Source organism: Grampus griseus (assembly GCF_964374135.1).
Source record: "Grampus griseus genome assembly, chromosome: X".
Lineage (NCBI taxonomy): Eukaryota > Metazoa > Chordata > Mammalia > Artiodactyla > Delphinidae > Grampus > Grampus griseus.
Window position 1 is genome coordinate 105,847,208 of NC_138999.1, and position 24,773 is coordinate 105,871,980.

Genomic DNA, 24,773 nt, shown 5'->3' on the forward strand with positions numbered 1-24,773 from the left:
TGCGGCACTCGGGATTTTTAAATTTTTTTTGAGGCATGTGGGATCTAGTTCCCTGACCAAGGATCAAACCTGGGCCCCCTGCATTGGGAGCGCAGAGTCTTAGCTGCTAGACCACCAGGGGAGTCGCTGCTTTTGATTTTTTGCTTGTTGCTTAAATTTTTCTTTTCAATTATACTTTGCTGTTGAGTTGTGTTCATGAAAGTAATTAAACTCTATGATCTTTTCCTCACCAGTTTTCATTTCAGATGATACCATATTCCAAAATCCTATGGTACAAGAAGCTATACGAATGGGATTCAGTTTCAAGGACATTAAGAAAATAATGGAGGAAAAAATTCAGACATCTGGGAGCAACTATAAATCACTTGAAGTTCTGGTTGCAGATCTAGTGAGTGCTCAGAAAGACAATGCACAAGATGAATCAGGTCAGACTTCGTTACAGAAAGGTACGCATGCCTGTTTTTAAAAAGCAAGACACACCTAACATCACTTCATTATGGATAGTATCTTACATGACTTGGTGGCCCATTCATTTCCCTCCTCTCATATTCCCCTTAGGATAAATGTTTTTTAAAACTTTTTATTATGAAAACTGTCAAACATACTCAAAAGTGGAGAGAATAGTATAATGAACCCTCACGTACGCATCGACCATCTTCAATAATTATCGACACTTTTCTAATCTTGTTTCACTTCTTCCCCCACCTTTTTTTCTTTGCTGTAGTATTTCAAAGTAAATCCCAGACATCCTATATATCATTTACCTATAAATACTTTGATAAATATCTAACAGATAGGGACTTCTTTTAACATCACCTTAATACTGTGTGTTAATCTGCTCAGACTGTTATAACAGTACTGTAAACTGGGTGGCTTAAACAACAGACATTTGTTTCTCATAGTTCTGGAGGCTGGGAAGTGCAAGACCAAGGTGCAGGCAGATTTGGTTCCTGATGAAGACTCTCTTCCAGGCTTGCTGATGGCTGCCTTCTCTAAGTCCTCACATGGCCAAGAGAGAGAGCACTCTGCTTTCTGTTCTTCTTCTTATAAGGACCTTGATCCCATCATGGAGTCCCATCCTCATTACCTCATCTAAACCTAATTATCTCCCAAAGGCACCACCTCCAAGTACCATCACACAGTGGGTTAGGGGTTCAACGTATGAATTTTGGGAAGACAGACATTTAGCCCATAACATACTATTGTCACACTTAACAAAATTAACAGTAATTCCATATCATCTGAAATTCAGTTGGTTTTAATTTTCCTCATTGTCTTAAAATGTTTTTTCAGTTCATTTGTTCTACTCAGGGTCCAAGTAAGATCCAGTGATGCATTCATTTTAAAAGTGTGAGTTTATGCTTTATTTTAGATAAAGAACAACAAAGACTAACTTTTATCGTTGTGTGTAGACTATAAGTTTTGTAGTTGAAACTCTTTGGATTTAGAGTGTTCTGCAACTTTTCATATGATGTAAATATATAAAGGGGTCATATTGCTAAATAGAGCTTGAATTAATGGCAGCTTAATACTATGAATCATGTATAGAAAGTGTATTAAATAATGTAGAAGAGAAGTATATAACCTCCTTTTAGGAAAAAGAAAGATAAAAAATACAAGTTTCTCCTTTAAGGATGACAGCTACTCTAGAGCTTGCCAGCAACATTGGAGGTTAAAGAAAAGGTTTCAAACTGAATACATTCTTGGGGTACTTTATTATAATCGTTCTCTAAGCTTTTGACCACCTGTATCAAAAGATGAGAACTCTCCAAGGGCTAATGAACCTAAAAGTTCACTTTTTTTTTTTTTTACCTTAAAGACCCTTTTGATCTTTAGGTTATTTCAGATGTTTTTGAAACATTATTCAGATAATTACATAAGTCATAAAACAGTATAACATTAATGATGTTTTAAATTACATTAGTTGATGTAAAAGATTCAGCAGAAAGCATCTTTTCCTTAAAGATGCATGTATTTTAAACCTATAATAGCTCCACGTGTCTTGGTGATAGTGAAACAAACCATTTACTTCGTGATACCAGTGATTGTGCCATTCTCCCCTTAACCACAACTCAAGCTTAATTAAGTTTGACAATAAGGTGTTAGTTTTTATACCTGAAGGTGTTTACAACAGAAAGATTTAGTGGGTTGCAGTAGAAAGAGAACAGGAGACAGAGTGCATTGGGGCATGTTTGTCCTCTATCCAACAGGAGTTGGTGGGGAGTTCTTATTACTGAGACTACAAGCCAGGGTAGTGTGGGAAGGAGGGCCTAAACAAATGCCAGCTCTCAGGGGCACGGGTTAGAATTCATCAGATGATTTCTCCTTAGTCTCACAAAATTGAGAGGCAAGTAATTGTTACAGGCTGTCTTCTCATGGAGGACTGCTGTCTATTTCTCTTCCCCAAAGCTGATGAGGAAAGACTGGCACTAAGAATCTTTTAATTCTATACAAAATAGAGGGTGGGCCTAATTGAAGTAAAACAGATGGAAGTTATTAGAAAAAAGTACAATGTTATTGTTACTCATTGAGAAATCCTAGATTCAATACTAGTTTTTATCCCATTGGCTCTGTGACAGAGAATACCCCAGTCTTCTAAAGATAGTACCAAATTAGTATCTTTTTTTCTTTCTTTTTAGAAACAACATAGTATGATACAAAGCCCTTTATTTCATGTGTGTGCTAAGGCACTTGCTTTAATCCTTATGTGTATATTACAGAACATAATGTAAAAATCAAATAACCCATACACATTTTTTATCAGTCTGTCTTTCCACATGAATCTGCTCTGATAGGAACATTAACAACATCAGTTTATTCTAGAAGTCGTTTAAAATAATGTAGTAAAAATATTAGCAAATAACATCAAAGATGATCTAGCTGTTGCCTTTATTGCTATGTGCCAGAACCTCCCGACCTAGAAGGGGGCCTTGTAGAAAGTAGAAGGGGAAAGGTACCTCAGGAAAGGAAAGAACCTAGTAGTTACTCTAAAGGCTAGAGTGAAGTAATTGCCAGAGGTAAACTATTAGTCTGGAAAGAATGCCCAGACCATCACCATCTCAAGTAAGTGTCTGTATGCAAGCCTGAAATAAGGTAGGAAAAGTGGAGTTAATGATATCTGTGTTTGGTAGGCATGACATTTCATCCATTGTGGTCTGCAAACATGGAATCACAAATAATCGGAATGAAAGGAACCTTAAAGATCATACAAAATTTTCATTACTTCAGAGAAAACTGAACTGCAGATATGCTGTTACTCAAGGTCACTCAGATAGTTGGGAGTAAAATTCAGGTTTCCTGACTTCTGGTCCGGTGTTCCTGTTTTTTCTTGTTTTTTTTTTTTACTTTTTAAAAAATTGTGGGGAATTCCCTGGCGGTCCAGTGGTTAGGACTCGGCGCTTTCACTGCTGAGGGCCTGGGTCCCATCCCTGGTCAGGGAACTAAGATCCAGCAAGCCACGCGGCGCAGCCAAAAACAAAACAGTTGTGGTAAATACACATAAAATTTACCTTCCGAACCATTTTTAAGTGTACAGTTCAGTAGTTTTAAGTACATTCACACTGTAGTGCAGTCAATCTCCAGAACTCTTTTCATCTACAAAACTGAAACTCTTTACCTATTAAACAACTCCCATTTCCCCCTCCCCTGGCAACCACCATTCTGCTTTCTGTCTCTGTAAATTTGACTACTGGAGGTATCTGATCCAGTGTCCTTTTTTATTCATTGTGGCATTACATCCAAAAGTAATGTGTAAATTACTTAATTGTCTTCCTTTTTTTGATTTTTCTTGGAATTACAAAGCTACCTTTTTTTTTTTTTTTTTTCCTGCGGTACGCGGGCCTCTCACTGTTGTGGCCTCTCCCGTTGCGGAGCATAGGCTCCGGACGCGCAGGCTCAGTGGCCATGGCTCACGGGCCCAGCCACTCCACAGCATGTGGGATCCTCCCAGACCGGGGCACGAACCCGTGTCCCCTGCATCGGCAGGCGGACTCTCAACCACTGCGCCACCAGGGAAGCCCTACAAAGCTACTTTTTAAAAAACACTGGGAAGGGGTCGTCCCCTGACCCCCAGGACTGGCCCAGGTGTAGAGAGACTACCTGAAGGGAAGGAAGCACAAAAGAGACCTGCTGTAGACTCAGGGCAAAGGGAATGCCAGGCTGGGACCTGTGAGCACTACAGGAGGAAACTCTAGCATGGTGGGACTAGCTCCAGGCACACAGGAGAAGTGCAAGAGGATTGGACATGAAGTTACTTGGATTCTTCGTTCTCATTTGCCTTTTTCTGCTTCTGCTGCATGATCTCCGAGTCCCTCTGCTTGTGGACGGCAGCAGAAAGCCTGTTATCTCAAATGCTTTCCCTTCACCAAGTCACTCTGCTTTTCCATATTCCTCTGGCAGGCTAGCTCGCACTGGTTACCACAGTCTTGGTGATGGCATGAATATATACTTTATTCTGACTTTTTTGGTCAGATGCTTCCATATAATATAAATCAGTTTATAATGCCATCCCTTTGCTTCTGTTGTTTCCTATGCCCCGAATGCCTTTTTCCTGTTTGTATACCTCATCTGATGCCCCACTCCACCCCCAGTTCCTTAAATCCATTTCTTGAACTCATCCTTCAAGGCTCAGCTCAAAGGTCACTTCTTTGAAGTTTTCTCCAATACCCATAGCAGAGTTTGCAGCTCCCTCTACTCTCTCTGCTGTTAAAGCAATTGTAACATCATTTTGGAACTGTCTTCTTTTCTCTCCTGCCCATTAGACAAGCTTCTTGGGGGCAGGCAGTTTATCTTCTTATCTCTATGTTCCATCTTTGAGTTTTGATTATGCCCAGGAAGTTGCCTTTTAAGAAAAAAGAGATTATATAATCCTTTTCTCCACCGCTAATCAAAAAAACCTTTCTGAAGCAATTCTGATATCTTTTTCCAGGTTAAAACCCTTCACTGGCTCCTGGGGTCCTCGGTGTCAAGTCCAAACTCCTTTACATGGGTTGCCAAATCCTTCATGATCAGGCTCCTGCTAACCTGTAGCCTCATGTCATGCTATTTCCCCCTCAGATTCTCTTCCCAAGCCTTACCCGTGCACTTGCAGGCCTGGTTCTGTCTCTCTCCTTGGAGCCTGCTTATGTCATTTCCTCTGCCCAGAACCCTCTTCTCCCATTGCTCCTGTCCCCCAAGGCCGTCTCCCTCTCCTACTTTACTCCTACTCATCCTTTAGGACCCAGTTTAGGTATAATTTTTTCTGGGAAGCCTTCCCTTTATGTGTGTGTGCACGGACACACACCCTTCCTGCGTTCTTCATAACACGTTATAATTCCTTTTTATCATCACACTGTATTATAATTTCCTGTCTGCTTGTGTTCCTTACTTGTCTATGAATGATTGGGAGCCCAGGGTCTATGTATTTGTTAATTGTTCTTTCTCTAATGCCTAGAACCTAGCTAAGTGTTCAGTAAGTATTTGTTGCATAAAATTAGACCACTGTTTCCCAAACCTGTTTTCAGAAGTGTTCCCCAGAATGTTAAAAGAGATGCCATGAAAAATGAACTCTGTAGTTAAATAGGGAAATGCATTTTGAATTTCTAAGAGGGCATATATGCTTTATCATACTGCCCTGAACTTGATAGTCATGGTTCCCAAATGCCAGTGTGCTCAACCCCATTATTTTAGATTCAGTGAATGGGGCCAAGGAATATATTGTTAAAAAAATGCCCCAAGTGATTCTCATGTGAGGCTGAATTTGGTATACACTGGTATACAGTGATTACAAAGGTTGTTATAATATGTAATGCATTTGGAATACTGCGTAGTACATAGTAGAAGTGCTATATTACTGTTAATTGCTGCTGTTGTTGATGTTGTTGTCATTATAGTTATATATGACAGTGAAACACATTTCTATGACATATTTGTTAACATTTCACAAAACTTAGTTTGACAAAGGCTGAATTAAGCAAGAACTTCAGTGCCAGCTGTGTATTGATGACACCCAAATCTCTATCCTTAGCCCTAACTTCTTCTGATCTCAAGACTTGACTCTCCGATTGCCTGTTGGACATTTTTATATGGATGCTGTGCAAGCACCTCAAAAAATCTTGAAAATCCCAAACCTGTACCTCCTTGTATATTTCCTATTGGCATTACCATCCCCTTGTCAGCCATGCTAGAAATCTTGAAATCAACTTTATTTCCTTTCTTCCTCATCCCTCACATCTAGTCACCAAATCCTACTTGTCCCACTTCAGAAGTAGCCCTCAAATCCATCCCTCCATTTCTGGAATAAGCCATGCCTTTTCTATATGCTACTTCTTTTACCTAAGCCTTGCTTCTCTGCTTAGCAAATTGCTATTTTTAAATGTCACTCTTCCACTTCCCCCTCCCCCATCCAACAGCCGCCAACCCGTGAAGCCTTCCCCAGCTAATCTGAACAGAAGAACTTGTTCTGTGGTCTTGTCCCAGAGACTTTGTATGTAACTTTATTATAGCACTTATCACTTTGTGCTTACCTCCGTAGCCTCAGCTCATGTCTTTCTCTCCCACTAGCATGCGAACTACTTAAGAGCAGATGCCATATGTGAGTCATCCTATCTCCCAACACTTGATTAGTGTCTGGCACATAGTAGGGGTTCACATTATTTCAGTGAATTTAAACAACTAAGAAAGTCTAAAATTAACACTTTTTTTTCTCTCTTTGTACAGAGATTAGTACTGAAGAGCAGCTAAGGCTACTGCAAGAGGAGAAGCTTTGCAAAATCTGTATGGATAGAAATATTGCTGTAGTTTTTATTCCTTGTGGACATCTGGTCACTTGTAAACAGTGTGCGGAAGCAGTGGACAAATGTCCCATGTGCTACACAGTCATTACTTTCAAGCAAAAAATTTTTATGTCTTAATCTAACTACAGTAGGCGTGTTATATTCTTATTACCCTGATTGAATGTGTGATGTGAACCAACTTTAAGAAATCAGCATTGAATTCCATTAGCATTTGCTACCAAGTAGGGAAAAAATGTAAACTGTGATGTTATAGTTAGCAATCTAAAATTTGAATTTCTGGATTTTTCAGGATTTTAGCTGTATTATCTGTCCTATTTTTTCACTGTTATTTAATTGAAACCCTAGACTAAGAAGCATCATATTATTATAACTGATCACAATTTGTATATGTAGTACACTGACTTAGATTTCTAAATGTAAGTGAATTAATCAACTGACTTTTTCATCCTTTTTAGATAGGCTTAACAAATGGAGCCTTCTTTGTAAACGTACAGATTAATCTCCTCAATCACATAATTTGTTTTGTGTGAAAAAGGAATGAACTATTCTACACTGGTAGAAAGATAGAGATTATCTTTAGATGTTTGTGTTTTAGGATTTTGTCCACTTTCTTTTAAAATTATACACATGTACTTGGGTGGATGATTTTTAAAAATGATTTTGCCATCGTTAAAAGGGTATTTAATGATTGAATACCATCTAGCCTACACGTACTGACGTGGAAAGATGTCAGAGGTATATTAAGTTTAAAATCAAGTGGCAAAACACTGTGGATAGAATGAGCCAAGTGAGGTGTGTGTGTTTTATATACGTATAGAACAGAAGATTTGGAAAGATAGGCACTAAACTGTTAAATGTGGTTTCTTTGGGGGGGTATGGGTCCCAGAGGGGCTTTACAGGGAGGGACCTTTCACTTTCTACTTTTTTTATTTTGTTCTGTTTGAATTTTTTATAAGTCTGTATTACTTTTGTAATCAGAATTTTTAGAAAGTATTTTACTGATTTAAAGGCTTAGGCATGTTCAAACGCCTGCAAAACTACTTACTGCTCAGCTTCAGTTTTTCTAATCCAAGAAGGCAGGGCAGTTAACCTTTTTGGTGCCAATGTGAAATTTAAATGTTTATATGTTTTTCCTGCTTTGTGGATGAAAAATATTTCTGAGTGGTAGTTTTCTGACAGGTAGACCATGTCTTCTTCTCTTGTTTCAAAATAAATATTCCTGATTTTGTAAAATGAAATATAAAATATGTCTCAGATCTTCCAATTAATTAGTAAGGATTCATCCTTAATCCTTGCTAGTTTAAGCCTGCCTAAGTCACTTTACTAAAAGATCTTCGTTAACCCAGTATTTTAAACATCTGTCAGCTTATGTAGGTAAGAGTAGAAGCATGTTTGTACACTGCTCGTAGTTATAGTGACAGCTTTCCATGTTGAGATTCTCATATCGTCTTGTATCTTAAAGTTTCATGTGAGTTTTTACCTTTAGGATGATTAAGATGTATATAGGACAAAATGTCAAGTCTTTACCTAAGTTTTTTGTTTTCTTGTCTAATGATAGTAGTAGATACTTCTGAAATAAATGTTCTCTCAAGATCCTTAAAAACCTCTTGGAAATTATAAAATATTGACAAGAAAAGAAGAGTTGTTTGAATATTAAAGAAAAAATAAAACTTGAATAAGAATCAGTATATATTAAAAAAAGAAAATGAAAGTTTAAAAATGCTTCATAGAACACCCAGACAAAGATTCTCACAACAACCTGTTGTAGAGGTGAGTGAGGCATTTTACTGTAGAGAAAAGTTTGAGAGTGGAACTGTTAAAAGTTATATTTTTGTTGTATTTTCTAAGAGAAAGAGTATTATGGTCTCTTAACCTCTGTTGATTACTACTTTGATATTCATTTAAAGCACTGCAAATTTAAATGAGAATTTTAAAAATCAAATAATGACTGCCCTGTTTTTGTTTTACTATGTAAATCCTCAGTTCTTTACCTGTGCACTTTCTTCTACTTAGGTTTAGTTATATATTCATTAAGTTAAATTTTACATGTATAGTCTAAGCTTTAAATTTAAACTTAAATTACAAGGGGAGAAAAGTGTTAAAGTTTTAAAAATGTGTTTTCCAGGACACATCAGCTCCAAGTCAGGTAGTTAGTTCAGTCTAGTTGTTGGCCGAGGACTGAACTGTTTTAACATAAGGCTTTTCCAGTTCTAGAAGCCTCAGTTCATTAAAACTCTTTTAAAACTTGTATGTTTAGAGTTAAGCAAGACCTTTTTTCTCCCCATGAGTTGTGAAATTTAATGCATGAAGCTGATGTGGCTAACAAGTTTATTTTAAGAATTGTTTAGAAGTGCTGTTGCTTCAGGTTGTTAAATCACTCAACACTCCAACTTCTAATCAAATTTTTAAAGACTTACCAATGTTTGCCTTTGTTTGCACTATGAAAAGCCCTGGATCCTTCCCATCTAATTGTGCAAAGAATGATCACTTGCAAGGTCAAAAATATAGCCAGATCCAAATCTCTGCCTCCCCCTTCCCAAAATAGTTCTCACTATCTACATGTAGACATTCTTTTCTATATAAAGTTCACTCTAAGATTTCAAAAGGCACCACCTATTTTACTACATTTTAGTCATGCGAAGAGTGAAGTTGTTTTGTAATAAATAATTATCTTTATTCGTAATAATCTGGTGTGCTGATCAAAAGCTTTGTCTTAATTTTTGAGAAACGGGTTTAGTGTTTATAAAATAAATTCCAGTTTATTAATTAGTAGCTTTGTATTGCCTTTCCTACTAGATTTTTTGTTTGTTTTTATTTTTTTTCCCCTTTGGTTTGGGGCTAAGATGGGGTAGGATGGGTGTAGTGAATGTATATGATGTGATTTGGCCCTGTGTATTATGATCTTTTGTTGTTATATTATTTAAATGTTGGTAGTTTTTTTCCTGTTTTCATTTTAATGGATAAAATTGGTATTTTGAACTCTGAATGGAGACTACCACCACAGCATTAGTTCCACATATCGTACCCTTTAGATCAAAATCATTGTTTTATTTCCTGCTCACCCAGTTGTTGAATATGGGGAAAAGGGGTGGAGGGGTGGGAGAAGTAGGATAGGTTGTGTATCATTTCCATTAGAGAAATAAGAAAACAGGAGGGAATATTTGACAAATATGGTTATTTTTAGCCAAATCTGCTTTAAAAAAGAAAAAAAGAGGTAACCATTTCTTCATCTGTGAAATGAGAATAGTACGTGTCTTACAAAGTTATGAGTTCAAGGAGGCCATATATGTAAAATACCTGTTATAAATGTTAATTCCCTACCTAACACTCTTTTACCTTCCGTGGATATGCCTTGACTCTGGAAATGTGGGCTAAAACTTAGATGATATCTTTCAGTGACTCTTACTCATTTTTTTTGTTTGTTTGTCATAGTCAAGATGCAAATTACAATGAACAAGTAGGTCAAGTCCTTAAAAATATTTAAATTCCTGTTTTAATAACTTGAAAAAAATATTCTCACCAAATTTAGTTGAGCTTTCCTAATAGAAACAGTTGGCTTATTCCCACTTTCATAATCAGTTTCAGTTTGACTCTTGTACACTTAGCACAGTGTGAATTTCATTTGCAGCATAATAGGATCATAGGGTGTCAGAGCTAGAAGAGACCTTAGAGAGTATCTAAATTCATCCCTCTTGTTTTACAGATAAGGGAACTGAGGCTGAAAGGTGAAATGATTTGTTCAAAGCTGTATAGCTAATTAGTGATAGCTCAGACTGGGTCATAGTTTGACGGTGAAAAACTTCAAGCTACCTCTCCAGGGAGGTCTCAAATGTTTATTTTTTCTTGTATACCATACCATAACCTTCACTACATATTAAATGATACTTTATAACTAATATAATAGGACAATCTTAAATACATATAGCTTCAAATTGTACAATACTACATTAATGTTTGGGTGGTAAGATTCTATTTTGAAGTCTAAAGTTTGCAGAAATGCATATAGATTTTTTGGCATTTATTACATTCTTGTGTATCATTGATGTAACATTTAAAATTACTATATATTTTGTCATTCTGTCTATACTTAGCAACAAATTTGCATTTTTTATTTGATGTAACAAAGGCTTTAATGTAATTTTTGTTAGAAGAGTTTGCATTTTTTTCATTACTGTTATACTTTATCTAACCTGACAAAATGACTGATTCTTATGTCATTGTATTAGTGTTGTGAATAATCATGTGAAATGTGTGAGAAAGAGTACTATATTTGTGAATATAATTTTATGGCTCTTTTCATTTAGTAGAAACCTTTCCATCAGTATGGAAAACTAAGAAAATTGCTTTCTACTGTAAAATCTGGCAGTCATCATAGATTAAAGCTTATTTTTCTGTGAATAAAACTTATTCAATAAAGCACTATTCTTTAAAATGATATCTTATTACTTAGTTTCATTTTCTCAGAAGAAAATAAAATACTTAAAAATACTAAAATGTAACCTCCTAAATATACCCTATGCCATTGGGCCAGGCAGTAAGGTACACATCAAGTCAGATCATATTTAAAAAAAAAAAAAAGACATCTGCTTTCAAATTAATTTATAGAATTCTATAAGTGCATAAAAAGTTAATTTTTAACATGTGTAAAAATATGAACCCCCCCCTCCCCACAAAGATTGGCCTGGTTGACTCAAGAGATAGTATAGTCACCATAACAAGGCTTGAACAAGCAAGAGACCTAAGAAGCCACTGCCCCTTTGAGGCAGGCAGCAGAGAAGGATTTTTGTGAGTCTGTATTGGCAGCTGCCCAGAGAGTTTCAGAAGCTACAAGCAAATCTGGTGGAATAAAAAGTGAGGGAATAAAGGATCTTTAAAGGGAGAGAGAAATTTAGAAGAGGGCTATTTCCCCTACCCCTGCCTGCCCACAATGGAAGTTCCTAAATTGAGATTTGTATTTCAGGCCTAGTCTGTATAGTGACTGATTATTGAATCCTTGACTATGTTATCACTCTTATCCGAGATATACCATTAAGACCTTGTTTTAAATGCAGTCCACATTTTGTACATGTTAACTACACTTTCAATGAATATTGATGAAGATGTGAATTTTCAAAGCTTTCTCTTAACAGAAATTTTCAAACTTACATAAAAGTAGAAAGGGAAATATAATGAGTCCCATGGTAATCATCATTCAGCTTCAACAAATAACATTTTGCCAGTCTTGTTTCATCTAGGACTCTCCCTCCCTTTATTTATTTTTAGATTTTATTTATTTATTTATTGCTGATATATTCTAGAGTAAATCCTAGACATTATGTTATTTCTCCTGTAATTACCTTGTTATATACCTATACCAGATTAGAACATTTTTTAAATTGTGAATTTTTAACACCGCTATTACTGCTAAATATTAATGGACATCTAAACAAGAATTAAAGGCAACTTTATTCCCCCTTTCACCCTATTTGAAGATTAAGGTAAATAAACCCCCTCAAAACTCATATTTAAAAAATACTTTTAGGGAGTTCCCTGGGCGTCCAGTGGTTAAGACTCAGTGCTTTCACTGCCGTGGCCCGGGGTTCAGTCCCTGGTCGGGGAGCTAAAGATCCCACATGCCACGTGGCGCAGCCAAAAAGAAAAAAAAATTTTTAAATGATCTTCTCACTATTTCATTTGTAGTTTGCTTATAGATTGTAGAATAAATGTGGTGCCTATTAAAAGTTGGTAGGCTAACTTGCAACAACATGGATGGACCTAGAGAGTATTATACTTAGTGAAATAAGTCAGAGAAAGACAAATACTGTATGATATCACTTATTTGTAGAATCTAAAAAGTAAAAATATAACAAACATTCACAGATACAGAGAACAAACTAGGGGTGAGGGAGCAGGTAAGGGACAAGATAGGGGTATGGGATTAAGAGATACAAACTACTATGTATAAAATAAGCAACAAGGATATATTATACACCACAGGGACATATAGCCATTATTTTGTAATAACTTTAAGTGGAGTATAATCTAAAAATATTGAATCACGGTGTTGTACACCTGAAACTAATAAAATACTGTAAATCCACTAAACTTCTATTTAAAATTTTTTTAATAAAAAAACTAAAGGTAGGCTAACTGCATGGTGTATGGATACCTAGTGGTTCTCAAAGTGTGGTCTGGAGACCAGCAGCACCTGCATCACCTGGGAACTTGTTAGAAATACAAATTGTTGGGCCCCAACCTAAACCTAGTGAATCAGAAATTCTGGGGTGTAACACAGCAGTCGGTGTTTTAACAAACCCTCTAGGTCGTTCTGATACAGGCTAAAGTTTGAAAACCACTGGCATATGGTATGGGGTCCGAATCCAGAAATAACTAAGTGACTGAAACCTGTAAGTTAAATTGATGTAGCTCTCTGCAGGTGACTGTCATCCTTAACCTTTCTTCTCCTTGTAACTCATTGCTGATCCAGTCCTGTATTTTCTCCTGCTACCAAAATGCGAAGACTTAAAATGCAACATCCTGAAAATCCCTTCTGATTCCACTTTTCTTTTTTTTTTTTTTTTTTTTTTTTTACGGTGTGCGGGCCTCCCACTGTTGTGGCCTCTCCCGTTGCGGAGCACAGGCTCCAGATGCGCAGGCTCAGCGTCCATGGCGCATGGGCCAAGCCGCTCCGCGGCATGTGGGATCTTCCCGGACCGGGGCACGAACCCATGTCCCCTGCATCGGCAGGCGGACTCTCAACCACTGTGCCACCAGGGAAGCCCAGATTCCACTTTTCAACAAAATTTTCTTGCATACAGTACTCTTTGAATTTGATAATGCAAATCATTCTTCAGCCCCTACACTGCCAAGTTCAGAATAGCCTCACATTGCTCATTGCCATTAAACTGTCCTCCAATCAAGCAGTGAAAGGGTTAAGTATTTGAAGTCTCTCTTATAAGCACTAGTGTGACAGCAATTAGTTGAAATTGTACAGAACAGACCTGCACTTCTAGAAAGAGCCAAAGCTTCAGTGAAATGTGAGCAGTTAATCTACAAATGATAGAGTTGGAAGTGGTCAGCCTCTCTAATTCATAATAAGTAGCAGTTCTGGATTCTTTTTTTAGGTCTGAAATTTTAAAGTGTGGCACAAAAGAAAATTCTTGTAGTGGTTTTAGGTCTCTAAAGGTCTTCATAGTTGCATAAATCCACACTAAGGTCAATATTGGTCTCTAACTGTATCCAAAATAAAAATTTTAAGGTAGATAAAGGCTAGATGAAAGTCAGACTTAGTTTTCTTTTCCTGCAAACTACTAATTTGCTTATAACAAACACTTCCATAACCTAGCCATTTGGCTTTGTATAGATTTGGTCTGTTTAGAGTTTTTTTTTCCAATCTTATTCTGTTTAATTTGATATTTCCAAGACCCTATATGCGCCATAACTAGTAACTACAGCATAAGAAATCTTTTGCACGGGCCTATGCTTGTTAACTTTAGGCTTATGAATAAATAGTAGAAGAATACTGGTTCAAAACAAATAAGGAATAAGAACCCAAGAGAAACCAAACTTTATTTCCCCCTTTTATTTTCCCAGAAGAATTTAAATATTCAAAAAAAGAGTAGGGTATAATTAATTGAGGTAATAGTATTTAAACAATGATCTTGCTTCAAAATCTAATTCTTGTTTCAGACAATTTTATGTTTCAAAAATATTTTTTACATGCAAAATTATAAATGTCCATTTGTTACAAAAACTTTTGAGCTTTCTTTTAAGTCTGTGTGTTGTGTTTTAACTTTATTTCGTTACTAGGTACTAGGGATTTCTTTTGAATTCCATTAGCTTAAATAAGGGGCTTTGCATTTTTGGCTAAAGCATCAAAAATGTATTTTCTCATTAAATATTGGAATTTTGTTTGGCAGTGATTAGGCTCTCCTTCTGCCAGATTACTGACAATTGGATTGAGGAAGGAAAAAAGAACACACAAGTATGTTCATGAACAATTACTGATGTTTCAGAGGAACTTAAATTGAAAACAAAGACCCCAAATTTCCCCCATAAAATTAATCTGGAGTGGAGAAAAACTTGCTAAAAATTATTTTATTTTTCATTAAATAAACATTGTGCAGGGATTTCCTAGCAGAAATTTAACAAAGGCCTGTGTTAATCATTAAGAGAATGACCTGACTCACCTGGAAAAACTTGTTTTTCTTTCAACTAGATTTTTGTTTGTTATTTGACTACTAAAAAGAACGTACTGTACTTATGCCTTTCTTGGTTTTCTACTGTAAATATTTCAGATACATTATGTTCTTATAGCTCATAGAAGAATTAAGTAAAGGACTTCCCTGGTGGCATAGTGGTTAAGAATCCGCCTGCCAATGCAGGGGACATGGGTGTGATCCCGGGCCTGGGAAGATCCCACATGCTGCGGAGCAACTAAGCCCGTGTGCCACAACTACTGAGCCTGCGCTCTAGAGCCCACGAGCCCCAACTACTGAGCCTGCGTGCCACAACTACTGAAGCCCGCGTGCCTAGAGCCCATGCTCCGCAATGAGAGAAGCCACCGCAATGAGAAGCCTGTGCACCGCAACGAAGAGTAGCCCCCACTCGCCGCAACGAAGACCCAATGCAGCCAAAAAAATTTTTTTAATAAATAAATTTTAAAATAAGAATTAAGTAAAAAGACCTATACTTAGTATGAGTTATAAATCAATATATGGTCATTTACATGTAATGAAATGTAACAAAAATATTAACACATAGGGATAAGTATCCCTGCTCCACCTACCTCAGAGGAGTGTTGAAAGGATCGTATGAGTAAATGTACATGAAAGAGCTTCAAAAAGTATAAACTATATAAGCCCAAGGAATCATTCCTCTAATTAGAGTTTACTGGACTAATTATGGGTTAGTTTCATACAAAATTAAACAGTTGTGGACCAGTATCTGATTAATCAAGGATGTATAGTGATGAAATTCATTTATACAGTTTCTTGGCCATTTCCGTGGCTCTCAAAATCCTTTACATGCATTATCTCTTTGCCTTCCACTCTCTACATGGTTACTCCTGTGTTTACATCAGAAGTGTATGGGTAATGGCACGGAGATAATTGGAGAAATTGTTGCTGTACAATTTTGGAAATTGTGTTCATAAACCCTGCCATTCAAGTGGCCCTTAAATAGATTTACTTGGGCAGTCAGGCCAGCTCTGTTTTCTAACGTATGAAAATAAGACTATATAAAACGGATAAATTCAGGGAGGATAAAATAATTGGTCTGGTACTCTTGCACTATGCCGTTGTGTCTCTCATTCATTATAGTCACAGCACCTCTATAATTTATAGCTGAAGAACCCCAGACATAGAGGTTACCTGACTCACCTAAATCATATGGTGAATCACGAGTCGAGCTGTTCTTATAGGCAGTGAATATGTTTCTGGCTAATTTTCGGCATGAATTAGCTAAATTGGCTGCCTCACTGTCTGAACTTTTGAGTGTATACGTCCAAATCCAGGCTTTTTTTTGTACAGCAAGACCTGGCTGGCCATATGATACCAAACCACAAAGCCAAATAGAATAAATAGGTATATGTGGTCCTTACCATGTCTACTCAACTAGAATTGAAAAATTAAAGTAATTCTAAAAAACAAAATTGATTAACTATGTTTCTGATCTTAAGAATTTGGAAATGAGGAAGAGAATGTTTCACTACGTTGCCAAGGCAAACCTTGGAGGTCAGGAACCATATCTTCCTAATCACTATGTTCCCAATGACTAGCATGCTGTCTAGTCCATTAATAAGCAGAGTTAATTTTTTCAATACATAGATGTATGAGTGAAGGAATGAAAGAACAAATTAGTAAGTGAATGGAGTGGGAAAGCCTCCTCATCTAAAAGTTGTGCATTGACAAATGTAATACAATTTGGAATCAATACTGACTTTCTACAAATTTCATTTTAGTTTTTTTAATGCACCAACATTAAACACCTACTATGTGCCAGGCTCTGTGCTAGATGCTAGGGAGTCAATTCTATCACTGAAGGGCAATAGGAACTGTATCTAATTCAAACTTTGGGGAGGGTGTTGGGGGGCAGTATTCTGGAGTATGGGGCCCTTGCAGTAGTCAAGGAGGTGGCGGAAGGGATTTCTGCCTGGGAGGGAAGCATGTGCAGAGCTCAGAATCAAGAAAGTCTGACATATCTGAAGACTAAAAATGGAGGTTTTGAATGAGAGGTCTAAAGCCATTTGCTGGGAATCCTCATGGCCATTTTGTGTGCGCTAGGTCTCCTTGGGTACACATTTTGGATCAGTTTGGTTTTCTTTCTCCCTACAGATTAGAGAAATTCAAGATGGTATGATGGGTTTTGAATTTCTGAGCACGAAACAGGTGAGTTTTTTCTAAAGCAGGTTATGTGAGGTATGTTGGGGTATAAAGGAAAGGATATTCACTCACCAGGCAACCATCTCCTTTTCTAAGCCTTTGCTGGGGCTGGACGGTATATACAAGGCTCACACAAGTTTCTTTTTATTTGAAATATATATTCAAATTAAGGCACCTTGTTTAATACGTTTAATGAAATCTTGTTTCACTTCATCATTGACCTCCACCAGTGTCTCTTAATCCTATTTAATCGTACCAACAGTGTGTAATAATTGCTTGCAGCGTACACAGAAATTCTGGGACATAGTGATAGAAGAAAGTAACACCCAGGCTGGGTCCTCCTGCAGTTTATAGTCTTGGTAGTAGAAAGAGATTTACATTCATCATTCACAAGGTATTCCCCCATTCCAAACATAATGCAGCGACCATTGGTAACCACGGTGGGTGTTGTTTAACTCAAAACAAATCAAAGGAACAAAAGAGTGTAAATATAGTGTGATACAGAGCTAGATTGTGTGGTATAGACTAACATTATTACAGGAACAAAGAAGGACAAGTGAGGTTGTGGCCCAATAATTGGAGCAGGTTTCATCAGAGTGGTGTGACCAAAGTTACAGACCCTGAGATTGTTGAAGGCTGTTCAGATACTAAAATTTTATGATTGTATGTGATATATTTGTTGTTGTTGTTTTGTTTTGTTTTCTATGCAAGGTTAATGGAGGACAAAAGTACCCACTTGGGCTGTTATGCTATAGGCTTCTGTGTGTGTTCTGGCATGTGTCTTGAATAATATTTTAATATATTTCCATACACATTCCATTAAATAATGACTCTTTGAACAGCATTTCATCTTAAAAGGAATTCAGCCTCCATTGCTTCTAAGCAAAAATTAGAAGCCAAAGTTCCCTCAAAGTCCTGCTCAAGCATTCCCTCTTCATTGGGAAATGGTCAGTTAATTCAAATGACAAATCAGGAACGGGAGCAACTCAGCAGGTGATTCATGGTGTGATTGAAAGGGCCTGGTACGTTTTCTATGTCAGTTTCTTCATCTATCTGTAGGAAATAATGGTCTCACAGAGGTGTTATGAAAAATAATTAAAGTTGGTAATGTGCTTTGAGATCCATGGATGAACTGCGCTTTCAAAGTGCATAATTACACACCACAGTGAGTCTCTCAGGCTGGTTTCCTCTACTCAGTCTTTCATAGGTATTAAAAATGACCCAATATACACACTATCAAACGTAGTAAGGTAGATAGCTAGTGGGAAGCAGCCGCATGGCACAGGGATATTGGCTCGGTGCTTTGTGACAGCCTGGAGGGGTGGGATAGGGAGGGTGGGAGGGAGGGAGACGCAAGAGGGAAGACATATGGGAACATATGTTTATGTATGACTGATTCGCTTTGTTATGGGGCAGAAACTAACACACCATTGTAAAGCAATTATACCCCAATAAAGATGTTAAAAAAAAAAAAATGACCCAGTTCAGGTAGGTTTTCCTTGTTCTCCAGTTGCTACTACATTTTTTAGCCACTGATACCAGTCGCCTTTAAAATGTTTAGAATACAACCCACAGTAGTAGTAAATACCACTAATCCTTTGGCTTTAGGATTCTTAAAGTCTTTTCTTTGGCGGAGTTTAGTTTTCCAGATCACTCTCTACCTTCATTCTCAATCTTTCCACTTCAGTTGACTCACTTATCTCCTCTCTGACGCCAGTCCCAACAGATTGTAAAAGATCAGCTCAATGGCTTCACTGAAACCAAACAGGAGGTCTCGCTTTGCTTTGCTTAATACTTGATCATTTCTTCTTTGCTGTTCTTATTCCTCTTCTTTCCCTCCTGCCCTCTCCCCCATTTTAATTGGCCTGTTGGAAACACCCAGCAGGTGAAATTCTTTAGATAACTCCACAGCAGGCTGAAATCCAAATGTTGAGCTGTTGAGTTGGGGGAGGAAAGAGGCTAGGATTGGCCAAGCAGAAAACAAGAGGGGAGTTGGGAGCAAGACGTTGTGACAACATCCAAGTCTATCTGGGTAGTAAGGGGAAACCTAGAACAACAAAACCAACTGAGAACAACATGAGAAAAGAACCACTGACCCCTAACCTGGGCAGCCTTCCCACAAACTCCTTTTGCCATTTTTGCCATTTGAGAGAAGGAAGCAAGAGAACGTGGTATTGCTCCCCATCACAGGAAAAACAACGTCAAGCATATATTTCGTAATGCTCTTGGATTCACAGTGACATCTTTATGTTCAAAGGAAAGCACACTTCTTCCAAACGTTTGGTTCCAAGATGGAATATGAAATGGAATGAGACTATGAGTATAAATCAAACTTTTTCTTAAGCGCCTTTCGAATTCTGTCATTTATCAATATGTGATACAATTTCAACATCTGAATCTCGGGCAAAAGCTTTCCTTCATTCCCCCCAACCCCAATGTTCTGTCTGCACTGCCTGGTGGAGGGAGGGGGCAGAGTTTCCTTTAATAGAAACCACTGCTTGAAGCAGTGCCCATGCTGAAGGGCTTCAGTTACCGTCACTAAATTAGAACTTTACCAGAGTAAAATACCCAGAGACTGGGTCAATTTTACTCTTTTACTTTGCCGGTAGGAAATATTTTCCTTCAAACGGAGTAAAAAACACAAAGAGGGCTTTTACCGTTCTTGAAATACTGTAGCACTGCATATGCTTCTCACTCTAAGTGCAGAAAACTTTTGAAAAGTATCTATTTATATAACATTTTGGAAATGACGAAATGTAAGAAATGGAGGACGGATTAGTGGTTGCCACTAATCTGACTGCCTAGCCAGTGCTTTTCCAAAAAAGGGACGTGTAAGAAACAAGATGTAAAGGTCACTGAACTAAAAATCAAAAGAAATAGATTTTATTAGTAGCTCTGCCATTGTATGTGTTGAAAAGATACAAAATACAGACTTTTTTTTATATAATGAGGAGGGGAGATCAGAGGGAGGTGGGTGTGGTTATAAAAAGGCAACTTGAGGAATCCTTGTGGTTTGGAACTGTTCTGTATCTTGACTGTGGTGGTAGATACATGAATCTACATGGCTGATAAAATTGTATATAAATTAATACAAACATGCATGCTTGCACCCACAAACACACGTACACAAACTAGTACAATTAAAACTGGGGAAATCAGAATGAGACCAGTGGACTGTATCAATGTCAATATTCTGTTGTGATATAATATTACAGTTTTACAAGATGTTAACACTGGGAAGACCTGGGCAAAGTGTACAAGGGATCTCTCTGTATTATTTCTTATAATTGTAGGCAAGTCTACAATTATCGCAATAAAATTTTCAATTTTAAAATAGTTAACCAGGTCTTTTCTAGGCCCCACTCAAATAGCATAGGCAAAGAGACAAAATACCCATGGCTGAGATAAAGAGAAGAAAGCTGGACCCTGAAGACTGACTGACCCAGAACCAGAGTTCGATAAATCAGAAAAGAAGAAAAAAAGGGTTTTGGTTACAACTTAACATTCCATGTAAAGGATTTAATTTACAAATTAGTAAAAAAGATGCTGAATTGTACAATATTTATTTCTCTTTAAAGTTGGTCTAGGGCTTCCCTGGTGGCACAGTGGTTAAGAATCCGCCTGCCAATGCTGGGGACATGGGTTCGAGCCCTGGTCCAGGAAGATCCCACATGCCGCGGAGCAACTAAGCCCGTGCGCCACAACTACTGAGCCTGCGCTCTAGAGCCTGCGAGCCACAACTACTGAACCCATGTGCCACAACTACTGAAGCCTGCACGCCTAGAGCCTGTGCTCCACAACAAAGAGAAGCCACCGCAATGAGAAGCCTGTGCACCGCAACGAAGAGTAGCCCCTGCTTGCCACAAATGGAGAAAGCCTGCGCACAGCAACAAAGATCCAGCACATCCCAAAATAAATAAATAAAATAAATTTTTTAAAAAATTTAAAAAAAAGAAATGGTAAAATTTATTGAAAAAGACAAAGTTGGTCTAAGATATTAACTTTAAAATACAACTGTAATGGGGATATATATATATATGTATATGCATAGCTGATTCACTTTATTATAAAGCAGAAACTAACACACCATTGTAAAGCAACTATACTCCAATAAAGATGTTTAAAAAAAAATAAGATAAAAAGATGCAATGTACAGCACAGGGAATATAGCCAAAATTTTATAATAACTATAAATGGAGTATAATCTATAAAAATAATGAATCACTATGTTGTACACCTGATACTAATATAATTTGTCCATTATACTTCAATAAAAAATATAAATTAAAAAAATACAACTGTAGAGGGAGATCAGCTTGGTACTTTGTGAGCACCTAGAGGGATGGGATAGGGAGGGTGGGAGGGAGATGCGAGAGGGAGGGGATATGGGGATATATGTATACATATCGCTGATTCACTTTGTTATACAGCAGAAACTAACACAACAATGTAAAGTAATTATACTCCAATAAAGATGTTTAAAAAAAAAACAACTGTAGACAAGGACTTACTGTATAGCACAGGGAACTATATTCAATATCTTGTAATAACCCATAACAGAAAAGAATCTGAAAAAGAACATATTTTATATATATATGTATAACTGAATCACTTTGCTATACACCTGAAACACTGTAAATCAACTCTACTTCAAGTAAAAAAAACAAATAACTGTACCTCCTAATGCCTATTTAATTATTTTATTATAGAATTCTATTTTTATGAATAAGGGTGAGGAAATCATGCTGATGTCTGGGCAGAAATGTGTCTTAACCCAGGTGCCATAACTGTGAAATGACTGCCTCAGATTTGTTTGGAGAAATGAATAAATCTTATAAAGGTTAAATCTTCACACTAAGAGTATCAAGTGTCAGCAAATGTAGATACAGATTTTTTTTTTTGGAAATGAAGAAAAATATTAAGTCTAGGTTTTGAATATATATTTGAACCAAAAAGGTAGCAGTAGATAAGACCAAAGTGAGATGCAAAAGACTCTAGTTGTAGCCACTGATATTCTCAGTTAGATACTTATTATCCTGAGGGAAAAAAGGGGAAAAACCAGTTTAGCTCATCTGTTTAAGTATTAAAAGATTCTCCAATTAAATTATCCTGTGTGAGTAAATAATGAGGTAATTCAGATAGACTCAAACTAATAAACACCTTGATATAGAACTGAAAAGAATTCCGGGTCAAAGTCAAATCTCTGCCTAGTATCCTATTGGTATAATATGCAAGACTAGGTGTGGCTGAACAATAATGAATAATGTATATGCTGGAAGTCCAACTACTGTATGGATATTCCTGGCAAGTAACAGCATTCTTTCAAACAACATCCTGAAGGCTCAACAGGATGATATCTTCCATCCCCACAAAGACGAAGGATATCATCCAAGCAAAAAGGAAAATAATTTCCTGGAGGCTAAGTTAGGGATCTCAGCACCAGCGTGGAGTAGGAGAGAGCTCATAACTTAGCAGACACAAGATCAAGAGTACCACATTGGGGAAAACATGGGAGAAAGGGAAGGGCTGCTCTCCTAGAGGTTTGCAAAGACACGGTAAAATGGAACTGTCCGCTAGGTACACTATAAAAGAATTAAAGGGCTATACAGTGATTTCTAATGAGCCAGAAAAGAAACTGGGTGGAGGGAATTGAAAAACAGTATTCTTGAAAGCAAAAAGGGGAAAAGAAGCAATGAAGAGCTCCAGATCCAGAGGCTGTGAATATTAGCACAGAACTGATTCCAAGACCTCCAAATGCCTGAGAAATTATACATGAATGAATCAGTCCTAGGCTGTAAGAAGAAAGTGAAAGAAAAATAGTAAGAACTTAAAAATGAGGATTTCAGAGAAGTATTACATAGTAACTGAAAAGGGAGTCTGGCCATATGTAATGTGGCTTTTTTTGCGCAAAGTTTACTTTGACGTTCAAGTATTCCAGGTGGTCTCTTACCAAATCTGGTGGCATTAAGCCAATCACAGTTTCATGGCCACTTAAAAACCTAGAGTCTATTATTTCAGAAACAAATAAAGGATCTTGATGGCAATTCTTTCTGTAAATACAGTATTGTCTTAGATAATAATAATTATATGAAAACCTCTCCTTTTCTGGGGCTAAGCATGCTCTATTGTAATCTACTGCCTGTCAATTTCACCCAATAGACTATAGATTTCTAGAAGGTAAGAACAGTGGCTTACATTTTCTGAATCCCAAGTGCCTGGCATATGCTAGGAACTCAATAAATGTTTGCTTCTTTAATAAATGAACAGCAAAGAAAATTTAGCAAAAATGAAAGGCAATGTTAACTTACCCACTGGGCAGGCAGCTAAATTCTGAAAGTGTTTCTTAGTAATCTCTACATGATGACATTGAAGAAACTAGATAACGACCGAACAATTTCTTCGAGGAGGTTTGGGAGAAAAGAGTTCACAAAGGAAAGGAACAATACAAGAGGAGCACAATTCCTGTGTGATGTTCTAAGATACGATGACATTAAACTGCAACTGGTAACAAGAGTTTTCCCTTCCAGAGTTACATCCAGCTTCCCCTTTCATCAGCTCCTCCCTGCAGTATACCTCCTGTTTTCCTTTAGCCACACAATACCACTTGCCCTTCCTGAGATAGGCTGTGCACTTTGACACCTCTGTGCCTTGGTTCATTATACTCACTTTGCCTGGAAAGCTCTTGCTTCCATTATCTTCCTGGAGGATTCCTTATTCACTTTTCCATTGCCAGTTTGTCTCACTTACCTATTGCTGCATAACAAACTCCCCCTCAACTGAGTGGCTTAAAGCAACCTGATTTATTATTTCCCAAGATTCTTTGGGTTGGCTGGGCAGTTCTGTTGGTCCTCTCGGGCTCACTTGTGTGGCTGCAGTCAGCAGGTGGGTCATCTGGGGGCTGGGCTCAGCTGGGACACTCTTACACCTGGTCCTCTCTCTCTACGTGGTCTCTCTTCCCCCATGGTCTCTCTCTCCACATAGCCTCTTTCCAGCAGAGTAGCCTGGGGTTTTTTTCCATGGCAACTGGGTTCCAAGAGCAAAGGCAGAAACTGCTAGTTCTCTTAAGGCCTGCCTAGGCTCAGAAATCCCAGAATGTCACTTTTGCTGCATTTTACTGGTCAACGCCAAGTTACACGGTCAGCCCAGATTCAAGGGGGAGAGGAAATAGACTTCACCTCTTGATAGGAGGAGTCGTAGCATCACATTGTGAAGGGACATGAGCACAGGGAGGTATAATTCACTGGAAGTCATTTTTAACAATCATACAACTGAAATGTCACCTCTTTATTCATCATTTGTGTTATATATATATATGGAGAGAGAAATCACATGATCTCATTACCTGTGTCTATGTCTGTTTGAAGGAGGCAGGGGTTTAGGAAAACAGCCTGAAAGGACCACTTTCTGTAATCTGACTGGGGAAAGCTATACTCATGAGATACAGTTGAAAATATAATTTGGGGCCAGATCATGGGGGACCTTGAATGCCGTACTAAGAAATTTAGATTTTACTTTGCAAGCATTCAGAACTGAAGTCAAGAAAATCTCTCCCCAAACTGCTTCTCCTATATTTCCTATCTGAGTGAATGATAGGAATAAGGATTCACATCTTCTACCTACCTTATCCGAATGGCCTATA

At 37.5% G+C, this 24,773-nt stretch overlaps 1 protein-coding gene and 1 pseudogene across 12 annotated transcripts in view; one reads left to right on the plus strand and one right to left on the minus strand.

The window, feature by feature from the left end:
* The window catches only part of XIAP (X-linked inhibitor of apoptosis), a 54,908-nt gene extending 33,749 nt beyond the window's left edge, over positions 1–21,159 (plus strand). For 10 of the 11 annotated variants that reach the window (XM_082681400.1, XM_082681408.1, XM_082681404.1 and 7 more), the window contains 2 exons: positions 234–446; positions 6,697–11,185. In XM_082681400.1, coding sequence (XP_082537526.1) covers positions 234–446; positions 6,697–6,890 — 407 coding nt within the window. In that variant the 3' untranslated portion in view covers positions 6,891–11,185. Of the gene's footprint in view, positions 1–233; positions 447–6,696; positions 11,186–17,086; positions 17,141–20,712 lie in introns of those variants that run through there. The other variant, XR_014298522.1, reaches the window with a different exon arrangement.
* Positions 4,040–4,412, minus strand: LOC309839602 (small EDRK-rich factor 2-like; annotated as a pseudogene). Its single transcript has one exon. The product of its transcript is annotated as a small EDRK-rich factor 2-like (transcript).
* Positions 21,160–24,773: the final 3,614 nt, after the last annotated feature.